At 38.2% G+C, this 15323-nt stretch overlaps 1 protein-coding gene across 16 annotated transcripts in view; it reads right to left on the bottom strand.

The window, feature by feature from the left end:
- Positions 1-15323, bottom strand: part of DMD (dystrophin) — a gene marked incomplete at its 3' end in the record, with an annotated part of 2106393 nt that overhangs the window by 104564 nt on the left and 1986506 nt on the right. For all 16 annotated transcript variants that reach the window (XM_084788839.1, XM_084788837.1, XM_084788840.1 and 13 more), the window contains one exon: positions 8650-8724. In XM_084788839.1, the coding sequence (XP_084644965.1) occupies positions 8650-8724 (75 nt within the window). The remainder of the gene's footprint in view (positions 1-8649; positions 8725-15323) is intronic.

The following is a 15323-nucleotide window of genomic DNA, read 5'->3' on the forward strand; positions in this document are numbered from 1 at the left end:
GAAAATATAAATATTCAAATTTAAATACATAAATTCCATAGGCATCAATGGAATGGATTATTTCTTTCCAGTATTAAGCCTAACTGAAACTGTAATAAATGTTTGGTTTCCTAAAGGGCCGAATAATCCAATCTCTGGTCTCATTAAAGCGACAGCTATTGCCCTTGATAATGGACTAAAAAGAAGCCCGGAAATGTCTTATCTTACTACCATCAACAAGGACCAACACAGTGGCTAAATCCAAAGGAATACACATGTACATTAGGGGGCTAAGATTTGGATTAAGACTACCAGCAAAGGAAAAAAAGAGAGACTGATGTTGAGGGTAAGGAAGCCACCAAGTATGTCTTTTTTTTCCTAATAGGAAATATAATGCAATATTGGTAAATGTGAGAAGGAATACTCCTTTAGCTTTGACTCACATCCTCCTTAGTTGAAATATTTCATTAAAACTTTCACCCTTTTAAATAACTAAGAAGTGAGGAAGCTAGGAACGGAACAAATAACACGAATGAAGGAATGATAGCTCTGCCTGTGTCCCTCCCTTCATGAAACAGCATTAAATATGACTCTGTCTTTTGACTCTTGATTCATAGGATATATTAGTTTTTAAGCATCTATGCTAGGCAGTATACCATAAGAATATGTATGCAGTCAAATATTGAGAAGAGTGACTTGTCACAATCTGAATCAACACTGTGGCCATTAATTATGACAATCAAAATTTAAGAACCGTATTGAGGATACAGTAAAAGGTTTGCATGCTACATGTTACCTGTTTAATATTTTTTAATATTTTATTAATTTATTCATATTACATCTCAAATGTTATCCCCTCCCTTGTATCCTCCCATTCCTCCCTCCCTCCCGCTTTCCCCCTACTCCCTTCCCCTATGACTGTGACTGAGGGGGACCTCCTCCCCCTGTATATGCTCATAGGGTATCAAGTCTCTTCTTGGTAGCCTGCTTTCCTTCCTCTGAGTGCCACCAGGCCTCCCCATCCAGGGGACATATTACATGATGAAAACCTTTTCTGCCCTATTACTGTGTGTATAAATCTATAAGTGGGTGGGGGGATGAATTGAACACCTGGATCACTGAGGCAGTATTATGTCTAATTTGGTGGGGCTACCTTCCTTAGAATGAAAATCAGAAGTTTGAAGTTTGTGGTTAATCATGGAATATTTTGTGGCATTCCTAAGCTACATCCTACGTAGGAGTGACTATTATGTCTATGATTTTAGCCTGGAAGAGAAGGGATTTTTTTTGTGCATCAATTTTAATTCATTTTTAAAAATATTAGTACATTTATTTAATTTTGACAAGTGGAGAATGCCTGTGCCACAGTACATGTGTGGAGATCATAAGGAGAGTTGGGTCTCTCCTTCCGTTATGTGAATCCCCAGGATAAAACTCCAGTTGTTGGCATGGATACAAACGTCTTTACTGTCTGATCCATTTAGCTGCCCCTTTCCAGTTCTTTCAATGTTTCTCTTCACAAAACCAATACATTTGGTAGACAAAAGTACTGGGGCAGGTGAAATAGAAGACACTTGTAAGTTGCAAGGTTTGCATGTGAATATGATAGGTAACTACTTTTTTCTTCTTGTAGCTTACATTGCACCTTCCAGCACTATGAAAGCCAACCCAGAAAGGGATAAAGCTTCAAGGTCTGTACCAGCTTCATTTGATGTTCTATGACTCAAGTGTGCAGCTTGGCAAAACATGCGCACAGGTTCAATAGTGGCATGGACATTATGGAAATAATGGGACATTTTCTGATTGGATCCTATGTCATATGATAAAATTTATACCTTGCACTATTAACAGGTCAAGAAATTATGGCTAAGCAGGATATAGGCCCTAGGAGAGATCCTATTATCATTATGGTGTTAAACGAACATGTTATTAAACTACATCCTAATGACTAATCAATATACTCATAGGTCAATGCATCTCTCAACCTTCATCTGAGAGGGTCCTGTTTGGAATAGATGGTGATTAACAGAGACTCACAAATGGAGGAAGTACAGGGAATAAGAGACTGTACAATGCTCATTCCTAAAGGATATATATCTCACTCCTCCTAGAGCTCAGGGATCATTGCCAAAAAGAGTACAGAAAGGTTACACAGAGTCAGAGGTAATAGATAACTACAAGGAAGCATTTTCTGGGACACAGCAGGGCAGCGGCACATATGAACTCAGAGAGATTGTGACTGCATGCACAAAACCTGTGCGAGTTCAACCCAGACCCTATCACAGCATAGAAAGGACAGTCAGGCACACAATCCCACCCCCAGCTATGGAATGAATGGCAATTGTTGGCTGCTTTGAGAGAGAGTTTTCTCTGGGTTTATCCTTTATAAGTTGAGCACAGTCCAGTGGAAGACCACACCTAGGAGACTATCTGGGCATCATGACTTGTTCTAGAAGAGTTTTATGAAAAGGAAGAAAGACAAAAGAAAAGAAAGAAAGAAAAAAGAAAAAAGAAGCACATAACATTTTATGGGCTTAAAAAAAAAAAAAAGAATGGGTAGACCTGGGAAGAAGTGTGAAAGGAGAGTAAATATGCTCAAAACAAGTAGAAAACTCTGAAAGACCTATTTAAAAAAAAACATGAAATTGGGGGCTGGACTAGGAATATGTGGCCAGGTAGAATTTACTCTTAAATAGTAAAGGTTAAATGAGGAAAGAGCTATTTGAGTCCTAGTGTAAGAACAATAATACTTTGAGGGTATTTAATTCCAGAAGGAAGGACAAATACAGAAAGGTGCCTAGAAAATGGACAAATAAAACCAGTGCTCACTGGATAATGGAGCCTACAAAGTTGCCCTTTGATCCCACAACTTTAGGACTGAAGTCCAACCAGCTCTTTTCCTGTTCTGCAATACATGGACAGAGAGACTTACAACAAGACCTCAGTACTTCCCCCAGAAGATACATGAGTGATATTACAGAACTTCTTTCTCTCTGAGGTGTCAATACCTATAAAGTAACATACTTTCTTTTTTTTTTATTTATTTTTTTTCCTCCTTTATTAATTTATTCTTGTTACATCTCAATGGTTATCCCATCCCTTGAATCCTCCCATTCTTCCCTCCCTCCCGATTTCCCCTTATTCCCCTCCCCTATGACTGTTCCTGAGGGGGATTACCTCCCCCTCTATATGCTCATAGGGTATCAAGTCTCTTCTTGGTAACTTGCTGTCCTTCCTCTGATTGCCACCAGGTCTCCCCGTCCAGGGGACATGGTCAAAGGTGAGGCACCAGAGTATGTGAGAAAGTCATATCCCACTCTCCACTCTACTGTGGGGAGTGTTCTGTCCACTGAACACCAACAGCCCAGGCATTAATGTCAACAATTAATAAATGGGACCTCATGAGGCTGAGAAGCTTCTGTAAGGCAGGTGACACGGTAAAGAGAACAAAGCGACAGCCTACAGACTGGGAAAAGATCTTCACCAACCCCACATCTGACAAAGGTCTAATATCCAAAATATATAAAGAACTCAAGTAACATACTTTCAAAAGCATTGTTTGCCATGTCTTCAAGATATTTTAAATTCTTATAACAGAGAAATGCCCTCTAATTTACATGGAAATACTGTGTGTAGATGGAGGACAAAATAATTCTGTTCTTTGGGAGCACTTGTTGTAAGGCAGTGTATGGCTGAGGATCCATGTCCTGCTTTCAGTGCTACTGTGTTGCAGCTTTTTCTGGCAATAAGCTGCAGGTGTATGAGCCATGTTATTGTGGACCCTGTGAGTCTTCTTCTCCAACCTAACCTTGTCTAATGCCTTCTTTAGCCACCTTTAGCCCACACTTAGTCTTCGTAAAGGCAGATCTAGAAGTTTTGGCTTTATTCAGACAACTCTATACTGTACCACATAACTATAATTTAGGATCTAGTTGCTAAGCAGAGGCAAATTATTCTCAATTTCTTGTTGCAAGGAAAGTATTTTTCACATTTATCAACTGTCATATATTTAGCCCTGTGGTTTGGGTTCTCTCCAACCCCCTACACACTAATAAACTAAATATACTTGCTTTGTTAAATACAATTTTATTTCTGATCTTGAGAGTTGGTTAGCCGTTTAATTATAGAAGATACCTGTTAATGAAGTGTCATCAGAACCTTGGAAAAAATGAAAAGCTGACATCCTTGTCTGCATACTTTCCCCATGTTATCAAGCATGTGAACCAGCTTACAAGTCCTTCTTAGCAATATTTTCAATTTATTTCTGCTTATCTATCAACTTTAACTTTTATTCACAATGTACAGAAAAGCATACAGACTCATGCAATATAAAAATGATTATGAACTAGGGGCCATTGTGAGTCAATGGTGATGCTCAGAACTTATGTAGCATATTCTCTATAGTAGATAAAATATTTAGTTTTCTGTAATATTGAACTTTGATTGGAAAGTTTTTTAAAAGAATCAGTTGCTTTATAGAGGAGGCTAGGTATATTTTCCAAGGCATCTGTAATTCAGTCTCTTCACTGGTATCAAGAAATCACTGAGATAACATCACTAATTTCCATTAATGTAAGACATAATAGAAGCAGACACTGGTAGGAAAAACTAGCCAGGGCAAGTTTCACTTGCTTAGATCAAGGACAATAGCTCTTTATCAGCCTTTTGCAGGCATAGAAATAAAAAAGAGCTAGAAGATAAACCTAAACAAATACAAAATTTGAAGGAAGTTTTTAAATCTCCTATTGAATATTCACTAAGGAATTGGACCACACATGTTTTTCAAAAGTAAATGGATTGGCAAAACTTTTCACTCTGTTCTCACTGCACATGGGCCATAGTCTGCATGGCATTATCCATGCATTCTTAAGAATTCAGTACCTAATTTAGATAAATACACTCTAATTTTGCTATCCTTGATTTTTTTTTCAAATAAGAGTGAAGTTCTGAAAAGAAATGCTGAGAATTTCAAATCTGCTTAAAAGTGAAAATTCAACAAAATCATCCTTCATTCAGAGCTTAAGTGTATTACAAGGCTATCACCTCAAATGGCTAACATACTTTTTTTTTTTTACAATATCTACCTCCTCCACTTTCCCAATGTTTACCAAAATTTTGACATACAAAGAAATAAAAGACAATGAATAGGACTCTTTCACCATAAAAACTGAATAATGTTCAAATAATTCCCAGGCAGCTATGAAAAGGGATAATAGTCATAAGACATTAGAGACATTTCCACCTAGTCTATTTCTGAGTTTTGTCATAGTATAACCTGGAACAGCTGGTTACCTCCTTTGAACTTTTGGGATCTTACAGGAATATTCTATAGCACTTTATAATAACCAGTTCATAATTCTCCTTTTTATCAAAGGAAAGCAGTATCTCTGGGATGGGGCAGGGTCAAGAGAAGAAAAAAAGACAGAAGACTTTCTCTATTCAGCCCCTTGACTCCACCCTACCCCAACGTCCTTTGTGCCTGCTATGATTCATTAACCAGGTCCCCAAGGAAATCCTAGGCATGGGGAGCCTTTTATTAACTACTTAAACTTGGCAGCCATACACCTGAAAATGATAACTTCAGGCTATAAGCTTGTAAGGCAATGGAATCTTCCATTGGACTTCCTCCATGTATTCATTCTATGAAAACAGAAAGCTGTGCTCTCTGCCCAGTTCTGTGTTAAGCACTAGAAACACTAATATGAAAAGAAAAAGAACCTACCTGGTCTTTCCTCCAAAATTTCACTTCTAGGGCACTTCTATCTCTATGTGACAACCATATAACAATAGTTCCTTGACTATAGTACCTCCCACTTTTGAGGACCTCTGGGTGAAATATCTTTGTTCCCAAAAAAACTTGGTGGCCAAGGTTTATATTCAGTGTTTCTCAGTTCTGTCCCCAAATTGGAGTGATTTTAGTATTAGCATGGACAATTCGTACATGCCAATAGGACTCATGCATACTTATAACTCTAGCTTTTCAATATCGTTACTTTCTATCATACCTCCATGAAAATTCATACCTAATTCACCTTGCCACCCACCTAAATGCCCTTAGCCCAGACATAATCATGTAAAATGGTTCCTCTTTGGAAGTAGGGTTCAGCAATCTCTCCTTCTTGAACACAATTTCATTGCTAACTCTTCCTGGCTTACTTTCCCTTGTGATCCCTCTACCTCCTAATTGTCAAATTCTACCTAATTTTGTAGCTTCCTCTACTCAACACAGCCCTGAAATACAATATTCTAATCATTGTTTACCCAAGCCCTAAGACCCCTACCTAGCTGTCACCTGCCTGTTCTAGGACTGAAGTGTGCAGCTTCTGACTGCTTGGTCCTGGTAAAGAAGAATCACAGAAGAATCGCTCAGCAGCTTGAGTCCCTTAAGGCTGGTTTTTAACTTAGCCTCCTCTTGTTCTCCACAAAGACAAAGGTCAGTGCCAGCTTTATTTCCTCCTGCTGTTATCTGTGTCATAATGGTTCCTGAACTCCACACAGGAACCACTTGGCTTTAGATGGGGTTCCATTGCCTTTATGCTGCCAATATTCTTGGTTACCTAGAAGCTGCGTGTATCCTTCTCTGCGGTATGGCAGTAGCATAGAAGTGTCTTCATTTTGTTTGGTTCTAGGCTCCCTACCCATATCTTGCCCATGTTTATCCTCTCCTCTTAAGCCAGTCATTTTTATTTCCTCAGTTATCTCTAATTTGTAACAACCCCTCTTTCATCCCTTTTGTAACTTAAAGGTCTCTAAGAGTAGGCAAATACCTGCCATCTATATGTTTGGTTCACTTTTAAGCTGCTCAGTGTATTACCTTCACCAAAATTACTAAGGATCTCTCTGTTGCTATTTACCAGCATTGTTACCAACATCCTCTGACCTTAATGACAGGTCTCTCCTTTCTTCCCATGCTGTGGCACTACAATCTCTTGGAGTTTCCTAGTGAACTCTTAACCATGCCTTTATACTCAGTTTTCCTGGTTGCTGAACTCTATCCTAAATGACACACCCCATCTCTCTCTCTCTCTCTCTCTCTCTCTCTCTCTCTCTCTCTCTCTCTCTCTCTCTCTCTCTCTCATGCTAACCTTTCCAGACTTAATCTAAGCAGTCAGTAGCTCCATGTTTGTGATTGCTAAATATTGCTTTTATAGTTCTCCTCAGTACTGTACCTTATACTGAACAATACTATCCAAGCCCACACCAAGAAACCACGAGTTCTTCCTTCCTTGATTTCCCTTCACCTACCACGTCAAGCAAATCACTAAGGCTTAGATCACAAATCTATATATTGAAATGACCCTCCATTCTTATTCAGGCCACCATATTGCTGGCTTCAATTCTGTAACAGATCGGTTTCCTGTCAGTGGTTTAACCCCTCAATTCATGCTTTGTTCAACAGCTAGAATGTGTTTTTCTAAGTGAAATTCCAACCATGCCATCCCCGCCAAAATCTCTTGAATGGCTCCCTCTAAAGTCTTTAACTTTGGTTTAAAAAGCTCTTTACAATCTGTCTCTGTTTCTCTCTCCACCCTAATATTTCACAATAGCCCTTCTTGGAATTCTGCACAGTAGCCATTGCTGAAGTAATTTCAGTTCCCGAGTATTTTCTGCTCTCTTTAGGTGCCAAGTCTCAGTACACAGCCTTCCCTCCCTGTGACTAGAACACTCTTCCTAGAGTGAGCTGTACCTACGTTCCTGGACTGATATGGCTTAGAGAATATGAATTCCCATGAATGTCCTCTGGGCAAAGCCAGTGTTCACACAGTGTACCACAAAGCTAAATGTGACAATCCAATTATCTGTTCATTTGTCCTCAGTGCCTCAGCCTGAAAGTAGAGACAATAATCACTGTTTACCCGTCATGATCATCATTGATGACGACTTTTATGTACATCTGCTTGTCTCCAGATTTTCACATATACCTTGGACATCCCTCATTACATTCTAAATTCCTTTGTGGTAGTATGTGTGCCTATCTATTTATTTCATGGACTATCCTTAATGTATATTGACACTCAAACAATATTATCCATAATCCATTTGTTGATAAAATATCCATGTAACAAAAAATCCGTGTTACATTTCAGAATTTTAACGAAGATACATGACTTTTTAAAAAGAATCTAGCCAGACATGGTGTTATTGCCTTTAATCCCAGCAGGCGGCCCTGGTAGACAGAGCTAGTTCCAGGATAGCCACGGCTACACAGAGAAATCCTGCCCGGAAAAACAAACAAACAAAGGATCCAATCATCTTTCTTCTATCATAACATTCATCTGAACATCAGCATTAAAAAAGCAAATGACACATATCTGTGAACTTGGTTCTGATAATGTTCCTCTACTACTAAATCTCCTTTATAAAATGAAGATATAATGAGAAAGGGAGAGATACTGTAACTTTCACAAAGAAAAATTGGGTAAATGCTACTCATTGCAAAACCAAAATGTATTAATATCAATTTAACAATAGTTGAACACTTCCAGCGATTGCTCTTCTAATCCAACAAAATAGTCTACGTAGATAGTAAGCCAAGGACTTTAAAGAATGACTTTTATCTGGCAAAATGACCTTGTGACTCAAGGATGTAAAAGTGGTGAAAAATCTCCAGTACTCATTCTTTGAGCAAAGAAAAATGATTGAGGCCTTCAAATACTGGCTAATACTTACAGCAAAGGGCCTTCTGCAGTCTTCGGAGCTTCATGGCAGTCCTGTAAGCGGAGAACCTGACATTATTCAGGTCAGCTGAAGAAAAAAGGAGGAAGACAAAGATCATTTGTTATTTCATCAGAAAGCACAGAGGAAACCCCTGATGGCTTGCCAACAGCTACAAAACTCACAATAATAGGCTAGAAAAAAAACCTTGTGCTTATGTGCCAAGCTTTATAAGGTGAAATTCTGTTCACTTAGGGTTAAGGAAAAAAGAAAAACCAATCTTTCCGCCCTTCGACAGTGAGGCCAGCTTGGTATGTGAAGGACTGCAGCAGCAGAGCCTGCGGGCCATTCATGCACTGCTAGCTCCCAAGAGCGAAAAGGAGGACAAGATTGTTTTCCTTTCTAGATTGTAATCTGGATCTACTATAGTAAATGTCTGCTGCACAAGATTTAAAAAAAAGGAATACACTACTGAAATTGCTATAAGAACAGAAACCTCAAGGATCAGCACTCCAACTGTCTCATTATAAAAGGTACATATGTTTACTGTGAAAAAGAAATTAAAGAAAGTTATAAAACTGAATAAATCATAACAAGCCATAAATGCAGAACATATACTGTTAGCATTCCAAGCATGTTAATGGGCACTGCATTTATATGTTTTAATATAATTTAAACTAAAATCAATTTCAACATTTTTTCTTTAGTTTTTAAAAAAATTGACCTATTATTGCACATATTTGTCATGTAAAATATGATGTCTGAAGTATAAAAGCCCACAGTGCTATGATTAAGTTTAGGTAATTAGCATGTATTACCAAATATCATTATTATTTTTGTCATGAGAATACTTAATATCCATCCACCCTCTTTGCATTTTCAAGGATACATCACCATTAATTATAGTCACAATAGAATAATTTCTTAATTTTTTGAGAATTTCATGTGTATACTACATTAACATCATTCCCATGCCCCCTTTCTTCCCTCCAAGCTTCTCATGTTTCTTCACTCGTTCTTTTAAATTTAGCATCTACTTTAATTATTTTTACAGAAGAGATTTCTTGAACTTATTCCTGCTAAATGTAATTTTGTAATTTTGGACTAGCAACTGGCTATATATTCATTCTATTTTTATTATTTAAAACAATTATTAAATTTAAATATATTTGATCATATTATTCCCCGCTCCTTCTAGATCTTCTCCTCCTTCTTACCCTTCCAACTTTAAGTTCTTCCTCAAAAAGAAAAATCCCAATACAACATCAAAATCCCCCCAAAGAAAATTAAACACAACAGAGAGAGAGAGAGAGAGAGAGAGAGAGAGAGAGAGAGAGAGAGAAGAAGAAGAAGAAGAAGAAGAAGAAGAAGAAGAAGAAGAAGAAAACACACCTAATTGTAACCAAATAAAAGCACACAAAACAACAAACTGTGGAGTCCATTTTAATTTTGTCATCTACTCACAAACATGAGGCCTGGCCTGGAATGACTGATATACCCAATGTTACTCTATTGGAGAAAACGGATTTTTCCCTTTCCCAGCAAATGTAAGTGACAGTTATTTACTTTTACCCTGATGTCTAGGTTTTCATCCATTTTTTTAAATATAAAAAAATCAAATATAATAAGGTAAAACAAAAATTATCACATCCAGGTTGGACAAGAAAGACCAACAGAAGAAAAAGAGCCCGAGAAGGCGCAGGAATCAGAGACCCACTCCTTCAGGAATCCCATAAAAGCACTAACCTGAAAGCTATAATATTACACAGGGAACGTAGTACAGACCTGGACAGAGCCTGTGTATGCTTCTTCAGTCTCTGTGAGCTCATATGAGCGTTCAGAGGTTGACTTAGAGGGACTTGTTTTTCCTGGTGTCCTCCATCCACTCTGGCTCTTACACTCTTTCTACCTTCTTTTTCCCAGGGCTCTCTGAGCTCTGAGGGGAGGGATTTGATAGAGATATCTCATTTAGAGCTATGTGTTCCAAAGTGTCTCTCTGTATGTCTCTGTCTGTCTTTGTTCCCCCCTCTCTGCATGATGTCTAACTATGGGTCTCTGTATTTGTTCCCATCTACTACAGGAGGAAGCTTTTCTGACAATTAGCTTCATATTATAAGGTATACTTCTGATATTCCCCAAGGAGTAAGAACTCAACAATTTAGCATACTGTTTTCTACAGCTGCCTGTCTGTAAGTCCCTAAAAGTCAAGTCATCTACCTGAAGGCTGTACTTGGACTATGTGCTTCTTCAAGTCTGCACAAGGCTATATTTCTTTTCTAGGGTTTTTATGTATGTATGTTTCAGAAACTCAGTTCCAAAAGGCTCCTTGTAAAGAAGACTCCTGCCACCTGTACTATTTCTTAGCAACTTGATCTACAACTGCTCTCTGAAAAAAGCAGATCCAATATAGCCAGAGAACTGACTGACAGATGGAGTAAATAAACAAAAGAAAGGCAACATAACCACCATAGCCAAATGTTATCCATAACACTAATTCTAGAGTAAGGAAACAAATATTTTCATCTGTATCTCAGTCACCTGGATCAACATTATTAACTTTGCAGAAACCAAACATAAAGGCCTACATTTAAATTAGAGAGAAGAAATGGATATCTATAAGTTATATTAAAATATTCAGCATATATTTTAAGGACTGGTAATACCTAATAAAGACAAGACTAAGTAAGGAACATCCAGAATGACACAAAAGAGTACAACTTTGGACCGTTACACTAGCTGTTTCTTTCATTGTCTTGTTTTTTTCTTTAAAGGTTTATTTACTTTTATTTAATGTGTATGGACATCTGTGTATTGCATGTGTGACTGGTGCATAGAGAGAGACCACAATAGGGTATCAGATCCCCTGGAACTGGAGTTGTGCGTGGTTTTGAGCTACCATGTAGGTGCTGAAAACTGATCCTGGGTCCTGTGAGAATGCAGCAAGTGCTCTTAACCTCTGAGCCCTTAACCTCTGAGCCATCTCTTCATCCCCACATAATGAATGTCTTGCAAAATTAAATATACATTTATCTTATGGCCTGCATTCATAAATGTTTATGAAAAAATAAACAAAAATACATGTTCACAAAAAGACTGGAACATGAATGTCCACAGCTTTATTCATAACATCCCCAAACTGGAAAACAAAGCAATAGAAAAACAAATTAACAACCTGTGATAGTCACATAATAGACAGTGACATACAGTGAAAGGAAAATAACTACTGAGAATTTAACAAAAAAGCAATCTAAAAACCACACACCCAGTTTTACATAAAATTTACATAAATATTTTACACAAATTTATACAAGTTAAACCTATTGACAAATAGTAACGTACCATAGTATTGAAGTGGAAGATTTTATTCATAGAAAGCTACAGATATGATCTAGGTGGTTACAGTATTGATTTTGATTGGTGTAGTGGTTACATGACTGTATGTTTGCCAAAACTATATACTTAGAATGGAAATGTTTTATGGTGTTTAAATTATGCTTTAATACTGTCAATTTTAAGAGCTAAAAAACCCTTCATGTAGACAGTGCAACATGATGTATTAATGTGTTAGTGTACAGTACACTGTAGAGGTGGTCAGTTGTCTTAATCAGGAATGCATACTCCAGGGGTGGCTGGCTAGCAATTAATCAAAAAGCCTCACAGGAGAGGCAGCTACTGTAAAGTGCTGCAGCTATATTTAGCTCCTATTACACTAGGGATTTCATTAATTATCATAATTAATGTTAGATGGGCTAGTGTTGTTCTTATTAGTGGTAAGCAAAATATGAACACTGTTGAAAATTTTAAAATATTGCCTGCCTTTATATTAACAGGGTCAAAGACCATTTTAGCAGGTCTTACATTTTTTAAAAAAAAATTATTATGTTTCTTTTTAACATATATATTAATATTATTACACATGAGTAAAATAAACTACATCAGCAAGAAGAACTACAGGTCCTGCATTTATAGCTGAACTTAGCACTGTGTAACTGTTGCTCAATGGATTCTTGGTTGCCTCAGAGTCCTTACTGTAAGTTCAATGGCTTTCCAAATTTGAATATATCTGGACAGCTAGTTTCAAAACACATATTTCCCAGTCCCCTTCCTCTCACTCTAGACTTCCTAATTCCATAGGTCTAGGACAAAACTTAAAAAGCTACATTCCTAACAAGCTTTTGGTAATGCTGATGTTGCTGGTCCATGGACCACACTCTAAGAACCACTGTGTTGAAAGACTGTGATCTACCAAGTCTCACCAAAAGCACTCAAAACACTACAGCTATAATTCAGCTGTGCCTTTGGTACAAGTTGGGAGATTATTTGTTACCCACTTTATAATGTTCCTAAGTGGCAGTGTTTCTTTGGCCACCTGCTTTCATTATAACCTGGCAGCCAAGATAGGGATAAAGAGAAAGCTGTCAGATACCTTCTTATGATCCTTTAGTCTCTACTCACAACATCATCTTTTCCCCTTAGCCCTTTTCCCCAGTCATCATTTTTTAACTTTGAAGGTGCTCTGAAGCAGTTTATAGTAAGAGTCATTTTATGGCATTAAATGGATCCCTGCCCTGTCTACAACATATTAAGATTTTTTTTCCTATTTTTTGTTTGTTTTTTGAGACAAGGTTTCTCTGTTTAGTCTTGGCTGTCCTGGACTCACTTTGTAGACCAGGCTGTCCTCAAACTCAGAGCAATCCATCTCCCTCTGCCTCCTGAGTGCTGGGATTAAAGGCGTGTGCCACCGCCACTCAGTTTTTTCCTATATTTTATTAGTAAGGATCCTATACAGTTATGATTGAAGTCTTTAAGCTCTCTATAACATTAGCTGTGGAAAGACGTAGGAACAAATATAATGGGTCAAATACAGGCTCTGCTTTCCTTAAGAACAACCAGTAGCAGTTTATAAGGCATGAACCTCCAGTGCTAAATTTTCTTTTATTCCTTTATTTTAAAAAGTGTTATATGCAAGCTATGTACCAGACGATTGTCTCAGTAGAAGACACTATCACACCTCTCTCCCATTTTTCCTAATCCTCCTTTTCAACTGACTCTCAACTCATTTCCTTCTTCCTTCTTTTTGTAGTACAACCAAAGAATGCTTCTTATGGTCCTAATTACACTCCTGTTTCCAGTTTTCCTAGTTCTATTCAGAATTCCAAGCAAAGGGGCCAAATGAGGTCAGACACTCTAGCCAACTCTCACACAATTCCTATCAAGAATTGGCATCTTCCAGAAGCTAGAGAGCCAACTGGGAGAGGCAGGGATGATATGATTTGTCTGGGGTGTGGATCACTGTGGGAAAGTATCAAGAGACAAGCATCTGGAACGCTCCTGTTCTAGCAGTGCTTTCAGCTTCCCTAAAGCAGTTCTTCCAAGTCGTTCTAATTATGACGCATCCTGCCTTTAGCTAATCCTTCCTGACACCCTTCCATTGTAGCTTCAACTCACTGCAATGAATAAGCCTTCTGCCATCACTTCTCTAAGCAACATAGGATGACCCATTCCCAAACAGTGACACAGAAATGCCAGAAGAAAACGGCAGGGAAAATGGCTAGTTTCCAGTGCAGTGCAGCAAGCCCTATGAACCTACAGCCAGCAATCATCAGTGAATTCGGTAATCACCAGTGAATTCGGTAATCACCAGTGAATTCCAAGAGAATTCTGCTGCCCAGAAGTCCAAATAGAGTTAACTGTGCTCTTCAAATCTGCATGTGTTAGTAAGAATCTGCAGCACCACTCCCTCTGGCTTACAGCTGGAAGAGATAAGTGACTGCCTTGTGAAAGCGTCTAGGATGCACAAGAAACTTCAAGATGTGACACAGCTGCGAACTATGTGAAACTGTCCTGGCCTAAAACTTAGAGATGACTGCCTTGCTAAAATATACAAAAAGTTTCAGAATGCTAATAAAGCCCCTCAGTCCCATGGCCCACAGGAGGCGGTCCTCCACTTTCCCTGGGAGCTAGCTGCCTTTCCACAACTCTGATCCAAATTGTAATGAGGTCACTAGCTCTCACAGCCAGAACTCAAGAGGACTGAGACTATCCAAGAAGCTATCCATGTTTCCATGGCAGCTGGTAGAAAGCACATGTCAGAAAGATCAAAATGCTCAAGATCAAAACATTCCTCTTCCTGACTTGGATTATTTTTTCTCTATCAGCTGGTTCTAACCTAGGTATAGAGAGACTCTAGAAACAATGTCTTCAGTTTTTCAAGTTGAACTGCCAACTACTGAAATGATAGCCCACTCATGTTTTCTTTTTGTAGTTGTTGATGTTCTTCTTTTGTTTTGTCTCTCTTTCTCTCTCTCCCTTCCTCCCTCCCTCCCTCCCCCCTCTCTCTCCTTTTTCTTGTTTTGTTGTTATTTTGAGACAGAGCCCTGGCTGTCCTGGAACTAACCACAACCTCACCTCACAGGGATCCTCCTGCCTTGGCCTCCCGAGTGCTAGAATTAAACTGTGCCACCATGCTCTACTCACTTTTTAAAAACTACATTTATTTTATTACACATGTATAATACAAACTACATACAGCAGGGAGAACCATATGACAATCATGAGTTCTATATATGATACATTCATAGTGGTTTGGCTATTTGTATTTGTCCAGCTTGAAGTAAACGTCTTTCCTGTTTTGTGGGGTTTAAATTCAATATCTATCCTATCTCAACTCTAATAACTTTTTAAGGCAG

The sequence above is a fragment of the Acomys minous genome (genome assembly GCF_964271855.1).
Source record: "Acomys minous genome assembly, chromosome: 7".
Classification (NCBI taxonomy): Eukaryota; Metazoa; Chordata; class Mammalia; order Rodentia; family Muridae; genus Acomys; species Acomys minous.